A 21168-nucleotide genomic window follows, 5' to 3' on the forward strand; every position below is an offset into this window, starting at 1 on the left:
ATGCCCCATCAGAAGATTTGGCGGGGGGGGGGGGTCTTCTATATGAAGAAAACCAAGAATATTGTGTTAGGCTGTGTTGAACATTCTTTCTTTGTACATGGATGTTGTAGAAATGGAGACTTTGGTGGACCCAACATTGATTCTCTTCATCACTGCAGCATTTCTCTGATTAACAATGTGACAATGTAACAGATGACATGGTCTCATTTAATAATAAAAAATTGTGTAATGTTTTGCAAAGCTTCTGTTTTAAAATGTTCGGCTCTTAAGAAAAAAGCAGCTTACACTATTTTGCTTACAGAGTCCTATCTCTTCATACAATGGAAATCCTCAAGTCCACTTTGTGCATCCCCACTCCCAAAAAAGACAATGTAGCATGTTGGCTAAAACTGGAGCAAAGTGCACTAAAACATTAATTTTATGAGCTCAACTGTTGTACTAGTCACTTTTTAAAACTTAAATTGCTCTTTAGCCATGTGTACTTCCATAACTATTGCAGGAAAGACTTGCCACACTTTCTTCCAAATTTTAAGAGGTTTTCAAGAGCTTTATTTGGGTATGTTGTCAGACCAGGATTTTCAGAGATGATGAAAAAGAGTTGTTGTGGGAAAATTTATTTTGATAAATTATTACATGAGCAGAAAAACTGATCACACTGACTGGATCTGTCCACAACCTGGAAATAAACTGGATTTTCAGAAAAAATAAAACATACAATACCTGACTATTTAGTCAGGAGCACTGACCTCTTTTCCCTTAGCTTGTCAAATTAAAAAATGACAAAAATTCTCCCCAGATAATTTACTAGCACATTTATTTTCCTATACAGTTTTTCTTACGTACTTAAAACTGTATATTTTACAGGTTTTTCTTGTTTGTTTTGCTTAACATATTAAGCCCCATGATACTAAAAGCTTCCTAAAATTTTTTAAATGACTAGACACTATTTCAAAACAGAAATGAACATTAATCCCTTTAATGTCCTGTGTTTATTTAAAATATTTTAAAATTTATGCAGATGCTTTAAAATATTTTTGTAACTTTTTACATAAATGTATTTTTAAAATTCTTGGTAGATGACAAACTGCTTTCTACCAAGGTTTTTGAGGTTTACTTTTCTAAGATTTCTACTTCATACTGACCCATTTTCCCTTAGATTGTCAAATTAAAAAATGAGAGCCCTAGCCGATTTGGCTCAATGGATAGAGCCTGTGGACTGAAGGGTCCGGGGTTCAATTCCGGTCAAGGGCACATGCTCGGGTTGCGGGCTCATCCCCAGTGGGGGGCGGCCAGGAGGCAGCTCATCAGTGATTCCCATCGTTGATGTTTCTGTCTCTCTTTCCCTCTCTCTTTCTCTCTGAAGTCAATAACAATATATTTTTAAATGACAACAGCCAACACAATAGCCCTCCAGTGTGAATCAAAATTATACCTATTTTTAGTCAGATTTTAGTAATTAGTATGTGTGTCTTGAGATTTAAAAAAAAAAAAAAAGGTTGAAAAATGCTGGTTTAGAACAATTACCATGGCTGCGGTGTGAAGAATGCATGTGGGGATGTGGGGCCTGGCGGGCGCAGTTTGGTGGTTGAGCATCGGTTTGATTCCCAGTCAGGGCACATGCCCGGGTTGTGGGCTTGATCCAGTGTGGGGCGTGCAGGAGGCATGTGGTGGGGAGGGGTAGAGACCCCTTAGAACAGTGGTTCTCCACCTTCCTAATGCCGCGACCCTTTAATACAGTTCCTCATGTTGTGGTGACCCCCAACCATAAAATTATTTTCGGTGTCAGTGCAGCTTTGCTACAAAGGTGTGGTCCCAACCCAGACGCATCACCAGGCACACTATGGGAACTCATCAAAAACGCAGAGCCTCAGATCCCCAGCCCCATCTCCCATTTGATAAGATCCCCAGACGATTCTTATGCGCATTCAAGTGTGACAATCACTGATCTAGACGGTTGTTTCAAACCGCTGCACACTAGAATAGCCTGGGGAGCTGTAATTTTTCCAGTGTCCAGGTCACATCCCATGTCGATTAAGTCAATCACTGCGAGTGGGACCAGAAAGCAAAACCCCTCCAAAAGGGATCCCGAGGTCCAGCCAATCTGGCAGCCTGTGATCTGAGTAACACGGGAAGAAACTGACAGCCAGTGGGCTCAGGTAGCTGAGCAACGGGCATGGGAAGGGAACGTACTAAACAGTTCCGTTTGTTTTTATTTCTGCACAGTGCACAGGTAGTGCCGACGTAACAGTAAATGAGACGAGTGGAAGGCCTGACAGACGTGCTCCTTGACCAGGCGATGGACAGCCGAGCAGGGGCGGACGGCTGTCAACCCAGGGCAGCCCCGCCCGCTCCGCCCGCGGGGTTCGCCCCGCCCAGCGGGCCCGCCCCTCTGCGGCCCTGGCGCCCACCCGCGCTCAGGCCGGCGGTCTGGGGCGCAGGCGCGGTCGCCCCTGCGGCCGGGGTCGGCCTCCGTTGACGTCAGCACGCCTCACGGGTTCCAGCCCCTCAGCCCGGCCCCCAACTACCGCGCGAGGCGGGCGGGGGCGGGTGCCGGCCAGTGGCGCTCTCCCGTCCGACCGCGCCAGTTTGAATGAAAGCTCCTCAAGATGGCGGCGGCCGGGGCCGAGGCGCGAGGAGGTGAGGGCTAGAGAGCGGCGCCCCTCATATGCCCCCTTCTGCTGGCCAACCCCCGCGCCGGGAAGCGTGCGGGACGCGCGGGCCCGGTCCCGTGCGGCGCCGCCTCCTGCCGTGCCGACACCTGGGCTTCACCCTGCCCCTGCCCCTGGCCCTGCCCCTGACCCTTCTCGCGCCTCGGCCAGCTCGCTCCCCGGAGCCTCCCCCGCCGCCCCGGCCTGCGCGCCCGCCGCCGGCCGGCCCCTCCCGCCCGTGGCCGTGTGGAGGTATTCGGGCGGCCGCCGCAGCTCCCGCTAGTTCCCAGGGGCTCGGGTTCCGTGGCCGCGCGTGCGGCTTGGCTTCTTTGTGGTGGTTTGAGCGGGACGTGTAGTGTTCGGGCTGACTTTTCACGGGGGAGTGGGGAACCCGGGGTGTAAGTGTGACCTCAGTGTCCGAGGAAAGAAAGGAATCGGCCGGAGTATGGCCGCTAAGGAAGGGGCTGAGCGAGGGCACATCCCAGCTCGGCCTCCCCGGGAGGGCACGCGCCTCGTCGGAGGGACCCCGTAAGTGGGCGCCGGGGGCGGGCCCCGCCGCCGGGCTCCCTTCGTGCCCACCGGGCTGGAGAGGTTGGCGTGGGCGCCGGGGCGCTAGGTGCCGACCGTGTGTGTGTTCTTGTGCGCGCTTGAAAGACTGGAACTTTGGTTGCATTCTAGAATCTAAAGGCGTTTTCCAGGACTGTTCCTCTCCGCGTACATTATGAAATCTCGATCCGCCAATTTTTCTTCCATAGAGATTACTGTGAGCTACTGAGCTGTTTTTGTTTTTGGTTTTTTTTGTGTGTGGTGGTAATGAAATGTTTAATCTTGCACATGAATTTTTTTCCTACGTTAATCAAAATTGTTACCAAGAGTGTTTATGCTCCTTTTTTTTTTGTTTGTGATTTTTTGTTTGTTTGTTTTTTAACTCAATAGCATTTCCATCGAAGGTTGTGTCGTGAATCTTGTTACTTCAACTAGATAAAAACAGCAGACAAGTCACCTGGGGTAGATATCCTACACTCTAGGATACCTCTTTTGCATGTGGTCAGCATAATGAGGTTAACTTTACACAAAACAGCCTGAAGGTTTTTTTAATTAAAGGAAAGGATTTAAGGGTTCTTTTCTCTTCTGCTACTCTTCTACCCCAACACCACCCCAAAGCAAGCGACCTCTTCTCCCCCCCCCCCCATTTTTTTAAGTATCTTTCTCTTACACACACACACACTCACACACACACACACACACACTCACACACACAATATCTTTCACTTTCTTGATGTAACATTATGAGCCCTCTGTGGGACAGTAGGGTGGAGATAGAAATCCTGCTTCGGGGTTTCTTACCGTGAATCCCTGTGTGAGTGGAGGGTGAAAACTGGATAAAGCAAGATCGGCTGTGGTCTTGCTAAATGACCTCAAAACACAAAAGTTGTCACAGCTACCTTGGAGAGCTACCGAGTAGAGCTTGAGTTTACTTATAGATGTTGTTTCGTAACCCCAGTTTACTCCAACCCAGTGCATCTGAAACCCAGAACAGTGAAAATCTCGCTAAAGTCATACACTAAGGAGCCTAGCAAAGGCTGGAGCAGAGGACCTTTGATCTTCTCTAGTGCTTACCAAACCACTAGCCATGAAACCAAGTTTATCGCAGATGTCTAAACATCAGTTTGTGTTAGCATATTTTACTAGCAATATGGGAGCAGAAATTTTAGGGTAAAATCTGCTGCAGCACAATTAGGTATTGGCTGCTGTAAGATTGATTGAGTGGTGTCTGATTTTCTTCAAGCTTGGTGTATGGGTGATGTAAATTGAATACTCTGTTTTGTAATTCTTGGCTTTAAAAAACAATGCAGGAAATGAGTATGACAAAAATCAGTATACCTTCCATTATGTTATTATAACTGGGGTTTATTTCCCTTAATAATAACTTTAAAGCATGGGCAAAATAAGTGGAGTTAAAATTTCATGCAACATTGCAAACTGGAAAAAGGGCATATGATGTATGATCATGTCACATAGAACTATATTTCAGTTAGATTTCACTTCTTATCCAACTAAGAGAAAGGGGGAAAAGTTACTTTTTAAAATTTTAACAAATTATAAGATTATTTTAGGATATATTTCTAACAGTAAGAATGCCCTAGCCATTTACATTTTATTAAAGCAGTAGTTATATTCTATGTAGACTATAATGGAAAAGTAAAAAACATTACCCCTTTTGACCTTTGCATCTATATGTAATCTTAAGAAAGCTTACGGACATGAAATATTTTGTTCAGGTGGCTCAGTAGAAATTAATTGGCATCAGTTAAACATAGTAGGACATGAAAAAGTCCAAGAAGACCAATTTACCAAAATAGTTCTTTAATGCTTACCTTTGTCTTGAAGACACAAAAATGGTTTCTTGTCATATGAATTTTTAGTCCTGTAAAATTGCCAGTAGAAGGGTGGGGATATAGAAATCTTAAGTTTTTCCTTTTCCTTTTTTGTTTTAATTCAGTAGCTATTTCATTAGTAAAGAGTTCTATTTTCTTATTGTAGCTTGGTGTGTGCCTTGCCTAGTTTCACTTGATACTCTTCAGGAAGTATGTAGAAAAGAAAAGCTCACATGTAAATCGATTGGAATCACCAAAAGGAATCTAAACAATTATGAGGTGGAATACTTGTGTGACTACAAGGTAGTAAAGGTAAGGCAAATATCTAGTCCCTTAAAAGAGACTTAATTAGATTTCAGTATTTCATATGTGTAAAATAAAAAGAACCTTAAGTAAGCAAAGCTCTTCTTAATGTTTAAAGCCATAATAATTTATATGTCCTGTCTGTATTACCAAATAAAATTGAAAGGATTTTTAAGCATACGGTGTGCTTGCATTAGAATATTTGAAGTGCTTATATCATTCTACATCCAACTCTTGATTCTCTCTATGTGGGTTACCAGAGCAAATATTGTATCTCAGATTGGCTTCTCCTGGGATTCACTTTGTTCTTGAATCATATTTCCCCACTATCACCTGAAATGAACTTAGAAATTCAAACCAATTTTTGTGTTACTGAATGTCCTCAAGAAGCAGCACCATTTATATTTCCTGCCAACATGTCAAGCTCCAGATATTAGTGAGGTTCTGTGGTGTACTAGAACAGCGTGGAGTTTAACGTCATTTCTAGCCTCTGTTTAGTGTCTTAAGACTTCAGCAAAGTCACCTAACTTCTCTGGGACTTACTTTATTACTGTTCCTTTTAAAAATGACAGGATTGTTCTAAAAAGCTTTTTCAATCTAAATCTTACAATAAATTTTTGAGTAATCATCTCTATAGCCTATTCTCTCTCCAAGAACTCTGTTTTGATCATTAGTCTGTCATTTTTACAGATAATCAGGAATCTTGTTTCTTTGTTTTTCTTCATCAGATTCCATATCGATTTAGTCATTAAATGCAGTTCTTCCTTCGAAATATCCATTTTTTGGTATCACTGCCTTCCTTACTCAGTGGGATTTTATGATCATTGTTATGATCTTCACAACAACCTTCAAACCCAAAACAGCCCAATCATTTGTCTTCACAGTTTATAAACTCTGGCCTGAACAATCTAGCTGAGAATATCGTATAATCACACATATTGGCTCCACGAAAGCTTATTTCTTTTTTTAATCTTTTGCTCTTTTTTTTAATGTGTTTTTTAAAAAATATATTTTTATTGATTTCAGAGAGGAAGGGAGAAGGAGAGAGAGATAGAAACATCAATGATGAGAGAGAATCATTGATCTGCTGCCTCCTGCAGGCCCCCTCTTGGGGACCAAGCCTGCAACCCAGGCATATGCCCTTGACCCGAATCGAACCCGGGACCCTTCAGTCCACAGGCTGACGCTCTGTCCACTGAGCCAAACTGGTCAGGGCTTTTTATATGTTTTTATTGATTTTAGAGAGAGAGGAAGGAAGGAGAGAGAGAAACATCTATCCGCTGAGAGAAACATATCAGCCATGGCTAAAGCTTATTTCTATTCTCACACTGCTCAATTCTACTTGATACGCTTTTTATTCTTCGCTTTCTTTTCTTTTTTTAAATATATTTTTATTGATTTCAGAGAGGAAGGGAGAGGGAGAAAGAGATAGAAACATTAGTGATGAGAGAGAATCATTGATTGGCTGCTTCCTGCACGCCCCACATGGGATTGAGTGCACAACCCAGGCATGTTGCCTGATGGGGAAATCAAACTCTGACCTCCTGGTTCATAGGTCAGTGCCGGCTGGGCTATTCTTTGCTTTCTTTCCGCATTCTTGTCAGCAGTTTTCCCAATTTTATCTCAGATTGGCTTCTCCTGGGATTCATTTTGCTCCTGAATTGTATTTCCCCACTATCACTTGAAATGAACTTAGAAATTCAAACCAATGTTAGTGTTACTGGATCTCCTCAAGAAGCAGCACCATCACCCTAACCGGTTTGGCTCAGTGGATAGGGCATCGGCCTGCGGACTCAAGGGTCCCAGGTTCGATTCCGGTCAAGGGCATGTATCTTGGTTGCGGGCACATCCCCAGTAGGGGGTGTGCAGAAGGCAGCTGATCGATGTTTCTCTGTCATCGATGTTTCTAACTCTCTATCCCTCTCCCTTCCTCTCTGTAAAAAAATCAATAAAATATATTTAAAAAGAAAAGAAGCAGCACCATACTGTTTACCATAGTGGCTGCACCAATTTACAATCCCACCCTCTCATATTCAGCTGCAGACCTTTTCTATCAGTGAAAAATAGGATCCCTCAAATATAAACTCTCAAATTACCTTCACACCAGTTATTTGTAGCTTCGCTTATTCATAGTTTTAGAAATATCACCATTTGTTTTTTTTGTTATCCATCCCCTTTAGGACTTTGCTTAATCTGTGATGTCTTGTTTGCATCTCTCCACTGATTTATCTCATTTGATAAACCTATCTCTGTGACTGTTTTTGTAACTGGCAATTTGCACATCTTAATCCCTGCCCTTTTTTCACCCATTTCTCCAACTTTCCTCACATCTAGCAACCATCAATTTTTTTTCCAAGATTTTTAAATTCATTTTTAGAGAGAGAAGAGAGAGGGAGAGAGAAACATAGATGTGAGAGTGATACATCGGTAGGCTGCCTCCTGCACACCCCGCCTGCCATGGATCGAGCCAGCAACCCCGGGCATGTGCCCTAACCAGGAATTGAACCAGCAGCCTTCTGGTGCACAGGACGACGCCCAACCCACTGACCCACACTGGCTAGGGCTAGCAACCATCAATTTGTTCTCTATATCTATGAGCTTGTTTCTGTTTTGTTTTGCTTGTTTATTTTTTAGATTTCACATGTAAATGAAATTATCTGATATTTGTCTTTCTCTGTCTGACTTATTTCACTTAACATAATACCCTCTAGGTCCAACCATGTTGTTGCAAATGGCAGCATTTCATTCTTTTTTATGGCTAAGTAATATTCCATTGTATATATGTGCCACATCTTTATTCATTTCGCTGTTTATGGACACTTAGGTTGCTTCCTTATTTTGTTGTAAATAATGCTTCAACAAACATAGGGGTATATATAGCTTTTTGAATTAGTGTTTTGGATTTTTTCAGCTAACTACCTAGAAGTGAAATTGCTGGGTTATGTGATAGTTCTATTTTTTTAATTTCTTGAGGAACCTTCATACTGTTTTCCATAGTGGCTGCACCAATTTACAATCACACTAGCAATGCACAAAGGTTCCCTTTCCTCCACATCCTCCCCAACACTTGTTATTTGTGGATTTATTAATGATAGCCATTCTGACAAGTGTGAGGTGATAGCTCATTGTGGTTTTAAATTGCATTTTCCTAATGATTAGTGATGTTGAGCATATTTTATATTGTCCTTTGGAGATATGTCTATTCAGGTCCTCTGTCCATTTATTAATCAGATCTGTGTGTGTGTGTGTGTGTGTGTGTGTGTGTGTGTGTGTGTGAAGTTGTATTTGTATATATATTGTACATAATATCCATATGTATTTTGGATATTAGCCCCTTATTGGATGTATCATTGGCAAATATCTTCTTCCATTCAGTAGATTGTCTTTTCATTTTGTTGATGGTTCCCTTCACTGCAGAACCTGCTTAGTTTGATGTAGTCCTATTTGTTTATTTTTTCTTTTGTTCTCCTTGCCTGAGGGGACATATCCAAAGCAATATCACTAAGAGCAATGTTGAAGAGTTTACTGCGAGTTTATAGTTATTTGTGGATTTACATTTAAGTCTTTAATCCAGCGGTTCTCAACCTGTGGGTCGAGACCCCTTTGGGGCCGAACGACCCTTTCACAGGGGTCGCACGACCCTTTCACAGGGGTCACCTAAGACTATCGGAAAACACATATATAATTACATATTGTTTTTGTGATTAATCACTATGCTTTAATTATTTTCAATTTGTAACAATGAAATTGGGGTCACCACAGCATGAGGAACTGTATTAAAGGGTCATGGCATTAGGAAGGTTGAGAACCACTGCTTAATCCATCTTGTAGATGGTATATGAAAGTGGTCCAGCTTCATTCTTTTGCATGTATCTATCAAGTTTTCCCTGTACCATTTATTGAAGAGACTGTCTTTCCCCATTGTATATTCTTTCCTCCTTTGTCACAGATTAATTGACCATATAGGCATGGGTTCATTTCTGGGTTCTCTGTTCTGTTCCCTTGATTTTTGTGTCTGTTTTTATGTCAGTACCATGTTATTTTGATTATTCTATTAGCCTTGTAGTATAGTTTGATATCAGGTAGTGTGATACTTCCAACTTTGGTTTTTTGTTTTTTTTTTTCAAGATAGCTTTGGATATTTGTGGTCTTTTCTGGTTCCAAATAAACTTTAAGATTATTTGTTCTAGTTCTGTAAAAAATGCTATTGGTATTTTGATCAGGATTGCATTGAATATGTAAATTGTTTTGGGTAGTATGGACATTTTAACAATATGTAATATTCCTATTATGAGCACCATATATCCTTCTATTTATTTGTATTTTCTTCAATTTCTTCTAGTGCCTTACAATTTTCCAAATATAGATCTTTTACCTCCTTGGTTAAATTTACTCCTAGGTATTTTATTCTTTTTCATGCAATTGTAAATTGGTTTATTTTCTTAATTTCTCTTTCAGTAGTTCATTATTGGTGTACAAAAATACACCAATTTTTAAATTTTGTACTATGCTACTTTATTGAATCATTTATTAGTTCTTATAGGTTTTTTAGTGGATTCTTTATGGTTTTCTATGTAGTATGTCATCTGCAAATAATGGCATACAAGTGAATTTTACCAAACATTCAAAGAAGATTTAATACCTATTCTCCTCAAACTGCTTCACAAAATTGAAGAAAAGGGAACCCTCCCTACCTCATTTTACGAGGCAAATATTACCCTGATATCAAAATCAGACAAAGACTTTTTCCCCAGTGTATTTTTATTGATTTCAGAGAGGAATGGAGAGGGAGAGAGAGATAGAAACATCAATGATGAGAGAGACCATGGACTGGCTTACAAAATACTTCAGTATCTAACCCTATCATACATTTCAAAACTCTATTCTGAGCACTCCCCACAGCATGCTCTGTCCTACTATAGCTGACCTCCTTATAAAAATAAAATAAAATAATAAAATACAATAAAATATGAGAATCATTGATTGGCTGCCTCCAGCATGTCCCCAACTGGGGATCGAGCCCGCAACCTGGGCATGTGCCCAGACCAGGATTCAAACCATGACCTCCTGGTTCATAGATCAGTGCTCAATCACTAAGCCACTCTGGCTGGGCCAGACAAAGACATTTTTTAAAAAGAAAAGTATAGGCCAGGGGTCCTCAAACTTTTTAAACAGGGGGACAGTTCACTGTCCCTCAGACCGTTGGAGGGCCGGACTATAGTTTAAAAAAAAAACTATGAACAAATTCCTATGCACACTGCACATATCTTATTTTGAAGTAAAAAAACAAAACAGGAACAAATACAATATTTGTAATTGCATGTGGCCCGCGGGCCGTAGTTTGAGGACCCCTGGTATAGGCCAATATCACTCTTGAACATGGCTGCAAAAATCCTCAAAAACAAACAAACAAAATCTCAAACAATTTAATACAGTTTAATTCTTACTTTCCAATTCAGGTGCATTTTATTTCTTGTCTGATTGCTGTGGCTAGGATCTCCAATGGTATGCTAAATGGACAATCTTGGCTTGTTCCTGGTTTTTTTTTTTTTTTTCAGAATAGTTTATTGATTTTGAGAGAGAGAAACATCACTGTGAGAGCACAATATTGATGGGCTGCCTCCTGCACACCTCTGACCAAGGATTGAGCCCGCAACTGGGCATGTGCCCTTGACTGAGAATGAAAACGGCAACCTCGTGGTGCACAGGATGGTGACCAGTCAACTGAGCCACACCAGCCAGGGCTTGTCTTGTTCCTGATCTTAAAAAAAAAGCTTTCCTCTTTACCATTGAGTATGATGTTAGCTGTAGGTTGTCAAATATGGCCTTTATACTGTTGAGTGTGTTCCTTCTATCTTCACTTTGCTGAGTTTTTACCATCAATGGATAATGTATTTTGTCAAATGCTTTTTCTGCATCTATTTATATGATCATATAAATCATTTTATACTTCATTTTTTTTACGTCATGTATCACATTGATTTGTAGCTATTGAACCAGATTTGCATCCTGGGAATAAATCCCACTTGATCATAGTATATTATTTTTTTAATTATTGCTCAATTTAGTTTGCTAATTTTTTATTGAGTAATTTTTTGTATCTATGTTCAACTGAGATATTGGCCTATAATTTTCTTTTTTTTTGTAATATCTTAGTTTGGTTTTGTTATCAGGATAATACTGGCCTGGTATAATGTGTTAGGGAGCTTTCCCTCCTCTTCAATTTTTTGTAATAGTCTGAGAAGGGTAGGTATTGAATCTTTGAATGTTTGGTAAAATTCACTTGGGAAGCCATCTTATCCAGGCCTTTGTTGGGAATTTTTTCTTGCTGATTGGATTTCATTAGTAGTTATCAGTCTGTTCAGATTTTCTTTTTCTTCCTGATTCAGCCTTGGAAGATTATATGTTTCTTTTTTTTTAATCCTCACCTGAGGATGGATATAAATTGACTTCAGAAAGAGAGGGAAGGAGGAAGGAGGAGGAGGAGAGAGAGAGAATCATCAAGGAGAGAGAGAAATATCATTTGGTTGTGTCTTGTACACACTCCAACTAGGCATCAAACCTGTAACCTTTTTGGTGTACAGGATGATGCTCCAACCAATTTAGCCACCCAGCTAAGGTGGAAGATTCTATTTTTCTAGGAATTTATCTATTTCTTCAGTTTTTCCAGTTTGTTGGCATATACTTGTTGGTAGTATTTTCTTAAAATATTTTGTATTTCTGTGGTATCAGTTGGTACTTCTCTTTCTTTCCTGGTTTTATTTGGGTCCTCTCTTCTTTTCTTCATGAGTTTGGTTGAAAGTTTATCAATTTTGTTTATCTCTTCAAAGAACCAGCGCTTGGTTTTATTGATATTTTGTAATTTTTGATTCTATTATTTCCACTCTAATCTTTATTATTTCTCTCCTTCTATTCAGTTTGGGCTTTGTTTGTCCTTCTTTTTCTAGTTCCTTCAGGTTAAATTGTTTATTTTAGATTTTTCATGTTTCCTGAGGTAGGCCTATATTGCTGTGAGTTTCCCTCTTACAACTACTTTGACTGTGTTCATAGATTTTGGGTCATTATGTATTTGTTTCCATTTGACTCAAAATATCTTTTGATTTCTCCCTTGACCTTGTTGTTAACCCATATATTGTTTGGTAGTGTGTTGTTTAGCCTCCAAGTGTTTATGTTTTTCAGTGTTCTTAGAATTAATTTCTAGTATACCATTGGATTGGAGAAGATAAATGATATGAGTTTGATCCTTTTTAATTGATTGAGAATTGTTTTGTGGCCTAGCATGTGCTCATTCCTGTGCACTTGAAAAGAATGTGTAGCCTGGCCGGGGTTGCTCAGTGGTTGAGCATCGACCAATGAACCAAGAGGTCACCAGTTCAATTCCTGGTCAGGGCACATGCCTGGGTTGTGGGGTGGATCCCCAGTAGAGGGTGTCTAGGAGGCAGTTGATCAGTGTTTCTCTTTCATCGATGTTTTTATTTCTCTATTCCTGTTCCTTCCCCTCTCTAAAATCGATTAAAACATATTTTAAAAAGAAAAGAATGTATTCTGCTGATTTGGAGTGAAATGCTCTAATCTACACTAATAAAAGACAAACATGCAAATTGACCGTACTTTCGCTATGCCTTAAGCCACGCCCACCAACCAATCAGAGCGACTATATGCAAATTAACTCAACCAATATGGCGGCCAGCAGCCACGGAGCTGGAGCAAGCAGGAGGCTTGGTTGCCCCAATGATGGAGGAAGCCAAGATTCCCGGCCGCGGCTGGCTCTGAGCTCCACTCAAAGCAACAAAGTTTCAATTATAGAAGATAAATAAACCCCAGATACTGGCTTTCAACCGGCCGTCACGGAGCTGGAGCCTTGGGTTGCCCCTAGCAATGGAGGAAGCCAAGCCCTGGCCCGCTCTGAGCTCCACTCCAGGCAACAAAGTTTCAATTATAGAAGGTAAATAAATCCCAGAAAAAAAAAAGAAAAAAAGGAGAGGTTTGGAGCTTCCATTGCCGGGGAGGCTTGGCCAGCCTGAAAACAGCCATCAGCCCCTCACCCAGGCTGGCCAAACCTCCATGGGGTGAGGGTACCCACTCGGGGGGCTTGACCAGCCTGCAAACAGCTATCAGCCTCTTACCCAGGCTGGCCAGGCACCCCAGTGGGGACCCCCACCCTGAAGGGATGTGGCCAGCTGCAAACAGCCATCAGCCCCTCACCCAGGCTGGCCAGGCACGCCAGTGGCACCCCAGTGGGGACCCCCACCCTGAAGGGCAAACCAGCCGGCCCCCACCCATGCACCAGGCCTCTATCCTATATAATAAAAGGGTAATATGCAAACTGACCCTAACAGCAGAACGACTGGGAATGATTGGTCACTATGACACACACTGACCACCAGGGGGTAGACGCTCAATGCAGGAGCTGCCCCCTGGTGGTCAGTGGGCTCCCACAGGGGGAGCTCTGCTCAGCCACAAGCCAGGCTGATGGCTGCCAGTACAGCGGTGGTGGTGGGAACCTCTCCCGCCTCCTCAGCAGCACTAAGGATGTCAGACTGCAACTTAGGCCTGCTCCCCGCTGGCAAGTGGACATCCCCTGAGGGCTCCCGGGCTGCCAGAGGGATGTCTGATTGCCAGCTTAGGCCCAATCCCCGGGGGAGCGGGCCTAAGCCAGCAGGTGGTCATCCCCCGAGGGGGTCCCAGACTGCGAGAGGGCACAGGCCGGGCTGAGGGACCCCCCGAGTGCACAAATTTTTGTGCACCGGGCCTCTAGCATTATTATAATTTACTAGAGGCCCGGTGCACAAAATTAGTGCATGGGGGTTGGGGAGGGGGCTCTCAGCCCGGCCTGCACCCTCTCACAATCCAGAACCCCTTGGGGGATGTCTGTCTGCTGGTTTAGGCCCAATCCCTATCCCGCAATCCAGGACTGCTGGCTCCTAACCGCTCATCTGCCTGCCTGCCTGCCTGATCACTCCTAACCACTCTGCCTGCATGTCTGATGCCCCTAACTGCTCACCTGCCTGCCTGATCGCTCCTGACCGCCTCTGCCTCAACCCCCACCGCCAGGGCTTCATCCGGAAGGACGTCAGAATGATGTCCAGAAGGTCGTTCGGCTGTCTGGACTAATTAGCATATTGTGCTTTTATTATTATAGATATCCATCTGGTCTAATATGTCATTTAAGTCTACTGTTTTCTTACTGATTTTCTAACTCTGACTTTGATATGTTGATCTCTTCCTTATATCTGTCAATATTTGCTTTATATGTTTAGATGCTCCTATATTGTGTGCATAGATGTTTGCAAGCATTATATGCTCTTTTTGGATTGATCCCTTTATCATTATAAAATACCCTTCTTTATTGGTTATGTCCCTTGTTTTAAATTCTGTTTTGTCTGATATAAGTATTGCTGTCCCAGCTTTTTTTTTTTTTCATTTCAGTTTGCATGACATGTTTTTTCAACCTTTTACTTTCAGTCTGTGTGTAATTTCTGCTGCTGCTTCTTCTTCTTCTTCTTCTTCTTCTTCTTCTTCTTCTTCTTCTTTTTTTTTTAATCCTTACCTGAGGATATTTTTCCATCGATTTTTGAGGAGAGTAGAAGAGAAGGAAAGACAGAGAGAAATATCGATGTGAGAGAAACACATCGATTGGTTGCCTCCTGCATAAGCCCCAACCAGGGTCTGGGCCAGGCAGGAGCCTGCAACCAAGTACGTGCCCTTGACCAGAATCGAAGCCAGGACCCTTTGATCCGCAGGCCAACACTCTATCCACTGAGCCAAACCAGCTAGGCTGTGTGTAATATTTTAATCTGAAGTGGGTCTCTTATAGGCAGCATATGTATGGGTCTTGTTTATTAATCCATTCAGTCAGCCTATGTGTTTTTTTTTTTAAAAAATATGTTTTTATTTATTTGTTTTTTTAGAAAGAGAGTGAGGGAGAGATAGAAACATTGATGAGAGAGGAACATCATCGATTGGCTGCCTCCTCTACAGCCGACACCGGAAATTGAGCCTACAACTGAGGTATATGCCCTTGAGCAGGATCGAACCTGGGACCCTTCAGTCTGCAGGCAGACTCTCGATCCACTGAGCCAAATTGGCTAGGGCAGCCTATGTCTTTTGATTGGAGTATTTAAGCCTTTTATATTTTAATTATTGATAAGCATTTACTTATTCTCATTTTATTGTTTTCTGGTTACTTTTGTAGTTTTCTTTTTCTTTGTTATTCTCTTACTCTCTTCTCTTGTTTGTTGATGCCTTTTTATAGTGCTGTGTTTGGCTACCTTTCTCTTTATTTCTTGTGTCTCTTGTAGATTTTTGGTTTGTGGTTACCATATGCTTCATCTATACCAAATTAAATTTATAGCAGTCTATTTTAACTTAATGGTCATTTAAGTTCGAACATATTCTGAAATCACTACAATTTTTACTCACATCCCCCATGTTTAAGTTTTTGACATTATTTTAAGTTCTTTTGTGTATATGTGTATTCCTTAATTTATTGTAGTAATTACACATGATTTTCCCCCTTTTAACCTTTGTACTAGTTTCACAATTTTTTTAAATACATTTTTTATTGATTTCAGAGAGGAAGGGAGAGGGAGAGAGAGAGATAGAAACATCAATAATGAGAAAATCATTGGTCAATTGCCTCCTGCATGCCCCCTACTGGGGATTGAGCCCTTAACCCAGACATGTTCCCTGACCGAAAGTGAATCATGACCTCCTGGTTCATAAGTTGACTCCCAACCACTGAGACAAACTGGCCAGGCAGTCTTGTAGTTTATTGAGTCATTACTTAAAAAAATTTTACATTGATTTTTAGAGAGGAGAGAGAAAGGGAGAGAGAGAAACACTGATGTGAAAACGACACATATATTGGCTGCCTCCTGCATGCCCCCCAGTGGGGATCGAGTCTGCAACGGAGGCATATGCCCTGATTGGGAGTTGTACCAGCAACCACTGGGTGCCTGGGGCGACGCCCAACCAACTGAGCCACACAGGCCAGGGCATGTTATTCATATTTTTGATATTTTCTTTTCTACTGCAAGCACACCTTTAATATTTCCTATATAATATTGATTTAGTGGAGATAAACTCCTTTAGCTTTTTCTTGTCTGGGAGACTCCTATCACTCCTTCAATTCTAAATGATAACTTTGCTAGGGAGAGTAATCTGTATTGTAGATCTTTGCTTATCACTTTGAATATTTTATGCCTCTCCCGACTGGCCTGCCAAGTTTCTGTTGAAAATCAATTGATTTTCTGATGAGAGTCCCTTTGCACTTAACTGCTTTTCTCTAGCTACTTTTAAGATTCTCTCTCTCTTTAACCTTTGGTTTTTAATTATGATGTGTCTTGGTGTGGGCCTCTTTGAGTTCATCTTGCTTGGAACTATGTGCTTGCTGGACTTGTATGTCTGTGTTCTTCACCACATTAAGGAAGTTTTCAGTCCTTTCTTTACATAGGTTCTCAAATCCTTGCTCTCACTTCTCCTTTTAGTACACATATGTTTCAAATGTTGGTGTGCTTTATGTTGTCCCAGAGGTCCCTTAAACTACCCACATATTTTTTTGCTGTATCTATTGGATGTTTTCTGCTACCTTGTCTTTCAGTTCACTGCTTTGATCCTCTTTTTCATCTAACCTGTTGATTCCCTCTAATGTATTTTTTATTTCAGTTATAGTATTCATTTCTGACTGATTCTTTCTTATGGTTTCTATCTCCAATGTGGTTCTCACTGAATTCATCTGTTCTTACCCTAAGTTATTGAGAATCCTTATAAATAGCACTTTGAACTCTATATCTGGTAGTTTGTTCGTCTCCATTTTGGTGAGTTCTTTTTTGGAGTATTGTTCTGTTCTTTCATTTGGGACATGTTTCTTCTCCTTATTTTGGCTGACTCCCTGTGTTTGTTTTGTATTAAGTAGATCTGCTGGGTCTCCCAGTCTTGGCAAGGTGGCCTTATGTAGTAGGTGTCCTGTGAGGCCCATTGGAGCAGTCTACTTGTTCACCGGAGCTGGGTACTCCAGATGTGTCCCTAGTTGTGTTTGCCCTCCTATTGTAGTTGAGCCTTGATTGCTGTTGGCATGTTAGTGGATGGGATTGACCCTAAGCCTGACTAGATGTGAGGGCTGGCCATGACTGCAGCAGAAAAGCTGTTGTGAGGGGGCTGACCCCACCGAGTGGGAGTTGCTTTAGTGGGACTCTGGTGCCAGCTCAGTCTGCCCTTCCAGTTTTTCATTTTAGGAGCTGGTTGGATGGTGCTCTGGTGTGGTAGGAAGCCAGTCACCAGGTGTGTTGGCTCTTGGGAGGGGCTCCATTGCAGGTCACGTCCAGCTTCTGTATGAACCCAGCTTGGGGCCACCTGGGAATGATGATGTGTGGTGGGCTTGGAGGCTGCTGAGAGAGGCTGTTCTGTGAATTGAGGTGAGCTGCCACTAATGCTGGGCTTGGGACTCTTTGGTCCCACAATTTGAGCTGAGGCCAGCCACCTCTTGTGCTGGGTTTGTGGCTGCTTATTTGAAGCTACATTCCAGGCCAACCTTGGTTGTAGCTTATGCCAGGCTTTGGGCCACCTGATGGGAGTTGCAGTGCAAGTTGAGACTGGTTGCTTTTTGTGCCAGGCTTGGGGCCACTTAGTAAGAGATATGGGTCATGCCAAGGCCTGCCCCTGCTTGTTAGGGGTTTGTGGACCTTTGATAGCTATTATGAAAGTGCAACTTGAGCCAAGGCAGGCCACTTGTGTGGAAAAGCCACTGGAAGTGGCTCAGCCCGTTGCTTGGGTGGGATGAGATCTAAGGGAATCACCAGGGCAGGGTAAACAGTGATAATGGAGAGCTCAGATTTGGCACCCACCTGCACCTGCCACCTGGGTGGGAGGCAAGGCCTAACAAAGGAGCAGTAGAACCCACCAGCAATTCTATCTCCAGAGAGAGTAGTTCCAACCCCTGCTCTTTCAGCCCAAGCTAGTCAATTCAATTCCTACATGTCTGTTCCTGGCACTGTGCGAGTTGCCATTCCTGCACTGGAGCCCAGAGTTAGTAAGTCTGTGAGTGAGTCTGTCCACAAACCCCTAACAAGCAGGGGCAGGCCTTCTTCCTCAAGAGGAACACCTCTGTCTCCTGCAGCTGTCCATCTCACTCAGATGCAATCTCTGCTTGTTTTCACAGCCAGATGTTATGGGGACTTCACTTCCAGGCACTGGTGCCCCGGCCTGGGGAAGCCACTGTGGAGCTGGTACCCCTTGCTCCTCCCTCACAGATACCTCTATAGCCAAGATATTTATCCCAAATTTTGTAATGTTATTTTCTTTTTTTTATTTTAGAGAGAGGGATAGAAAGATAGAAACAGCAATGAGAGATAAACATCGATCGGCTGCCTCTTGCATGCCCCTACTGGAGGTCAAGCCCGCAACCTGGGCGTGTGCCCTTACCAGGAAGCAAACCAATGACCTCTTGGTTCACAGGTTGGAGCCACACCGGCCCGGCTCTCTGGATTCTTTTTTTTTTTTTTTTATTAAATCTTTATTGTTCAGATTATTACATTTGTTCCTCTTTTTTCCCCCCATAACTCCCTTCCACCTAGTTCCCACCCCACCCTCCGCCCTCACTCCCCACCCACTGTCCTCATTCATAGGTGCCTGATTTTTGTCCAGTCTCTTCCCGCATCCCCCACACCCCTTTCCCCCCAAGAATAGTCAGTCCATTCCCTTTCTATGCCCCTGATTCTATTATAATCACCAGTTCATTCTGTTCATCAGATTATTTATTCACTTGATTTTTAGATTCACTTGTTGATAGATGTGTATTTGTTGTTCATAATTTGTATCTTTACCTTTCTTCTTCTTCTTCCTCTTCTTAAAGGATACCTTTCAGCATTTCATATAATACTGGTTTAGTGGTGATGAACCCCTTTAGCTTTTCCTTATCTGTGTAGCTCTTTATCTGACCTTCAATTCTGAATGATAGCTTTGCTGGATAAAGTCATCTTGGTTGTACGTTCTTGGCATTCATCACTTTGAATATTTCTTGCCACTCCCTTCTGGCCTGCATAGTTTCTGTTGAGAAATCAGCTGACAGTCGTATGGGTATTCCCTTGTAGGTAATTGAGTCTCTTTCTCTTGCTGCTTTTAAGAGTCTCTCATTGTCTTTTGCTTGTGGCATTTTAATTATGATGTGTCTTGGCATGGTCCTCTTTGGATTCCTTTTGTTTGGGGTTCTCTGCGCTTCCTGGACTTGTAAGTCTATTTCTTTCACCAGGTAGGGGAAGTTTTCTGTCATTATTTCTTCAAATAGGTTTTCAATATCTTGCTCTCTCTCTTCTTCTGGCAGCCCTATAATTCGGATGTTGGTACGCTTGAAGCTGTCCCAGAGGCTCCTTACACTATCTTCATATTTTTGGATTCTTTTTTCATTTTGCTTTTCCGGTTGGGTGTTTTTTGCTTCTTCGTATTTCAAATCTTTAACTTGATTCTTGCGATCCTCTGGTCTGCTGTTGGGAGTCTGTATAATATTCTTTATTTCAGTCAGTGTATGCTTAATTTCTAGTTGGTCCTTTTTCATATCCTCGAGGGTCTCACTAGATTTCTTGAGGATCTCACTACATTTATCGGCGGTTTCACCAGTCTTTTCGAGGGTCTTACTAAATTTATCGGCGGCTTCTAGACAGTTCTTGAAAAACCTTAAAAGTGTGGTTTTGAACTCTATATCCAGCAGTTTGCTTTCCTCCATTTCTGTCATTTGTGTCCTGTTTCTTTGTCTCCGCATTTTTTATGCTTCCTTGTGTTGATAAAGTGGTTTTCTGTGCTAAGTGTCCTCTAGGGCCCAGTGGTTCAGCCTCCCCAATTACCTGAGGAGGACACTCTTGGTGCACCTCCTGTGGTCTTTGTGCACAGTCTTGTTGTAGTTAAGCCTTGATTGTTGTAGGTAACACTGGGAGGGATTCACCTCCAGGCCAATTGGCTGTGAGAATCAGCTGTGTCTGCAGTGGGAGAACTTCTGTCCTGTACCTCTAGGGAGGTGCTAATCTAGCCTCTGCCTGAGGCTATCCAGCAAAGGCCTCCGTGCAAGGCTTGGGCGGGGCGGGTCCCAGGGGATCAACAGGGCGGGCGGAGTGAGCAGTTACGGCTGCTCTCAGTCCTGCCTTCAGAGGCCCCGCTTCTCAGTGTCCCAGCAATTGCTGCAAGTACCTCTGAGAGAAAGCTGCCCTCGAGTTCCGACTAAAGCCAGACAGTCCCACTTCTCCCGTATGAGTCTGGGTCCCTAGAGACTCGCCCGGAACTGGAGCTCAGAGCCTGAGACTCCCTCCCGATTGAAAAAGACAACCACGCCCTCAGCCGCCAGCCCGCTCCGCGTGCGCCTCTGTACTTTAGTATTTTACTTGCGCACCGCACCTCCTCCGAGTCTCGGTATGCTTTTCTCTTTCCTTCTAGTTGTAGAATTTCCACTCAGCCAGCCTTCCTGTGGTTCTGGGTGATGTCCGTTCCGTCTTTTAGTTGTATTTTTGAAGTGGTGCGCGAGGCAGCAATCTCGGTGTTTACCTATGCCGCCATCTTGGTTTCTCTCTGATTCTTCATTGCTACACTGGGGGTGTGGGACAGCTTGTTCTGCATCTTTGCCCCTCTTACCATTCTTGTGGCTGCTGCTTTATATCCTTAGTTATAGGATATAACTCTCTCTCTCTCTCTCTCTCTCTCTCTCTCTCTCTCTCTCTCTCATATTCAGGGAAGGTGTAAGATCTTATGACTCTGTCTTTTTCTTGTGTTTTCCCACTTAGCTCATAAAGGACACTGTCTCATTACAGTTGTGTCTGAAACAAACTCATTACAGTGTTCTGAACACACTCTGGTGC

General features: G+C 42.7%; 1 protein-coding gene across 2 annotated transcripts in view; it reads left to right on the forward strand.

Moving 5' to 3' along the window:
* The first annotated feature begins 2561 nt into the window (after nt 1-2561).
* SUV39H2 (suppressor of variegation 3-9 homolog 2) overlaps nt 2562-21168 on the forward strand; it is a 35397-nt gene continuing 16790 nt past the window's right edge. The window contains exons 1-2 of one of the 2 annotated variants that reach the window (XM_006098848.3): nt 2563-2637; nt 5193-5338. In XM_006098848.3, coding sequence (XP_006098910.1) covers nt 2607-2637; nt 5193-5338 — 177 coding nt within the window. In that variant the 5' untranslated portion in view covers nt 2563-2606. Of the gene's footprint in view, nt 2638-5192; nt 5339-21168 lie in introns of both variants that reach the window. The other variant, XM_006098849.3, reaches the window with a different exon arrangement.

The sequence above is a fragment of the Myotis lucifugus genome, unplaced genomic scaffold, assembly GCF_000147115.1.
Source record: "Myotis lucifugus unplaced genomic scaffold, Myoluc2.0 scaffold_249, whole genome shotgun sequence".
In the NCBI taxonomy this organism is placed as follows: Eukaryota; Metazoa; Chordata; class Mammalia; order Chiroptera; family Vespertilionidae; genus Myotis; species Myotis lucifugus.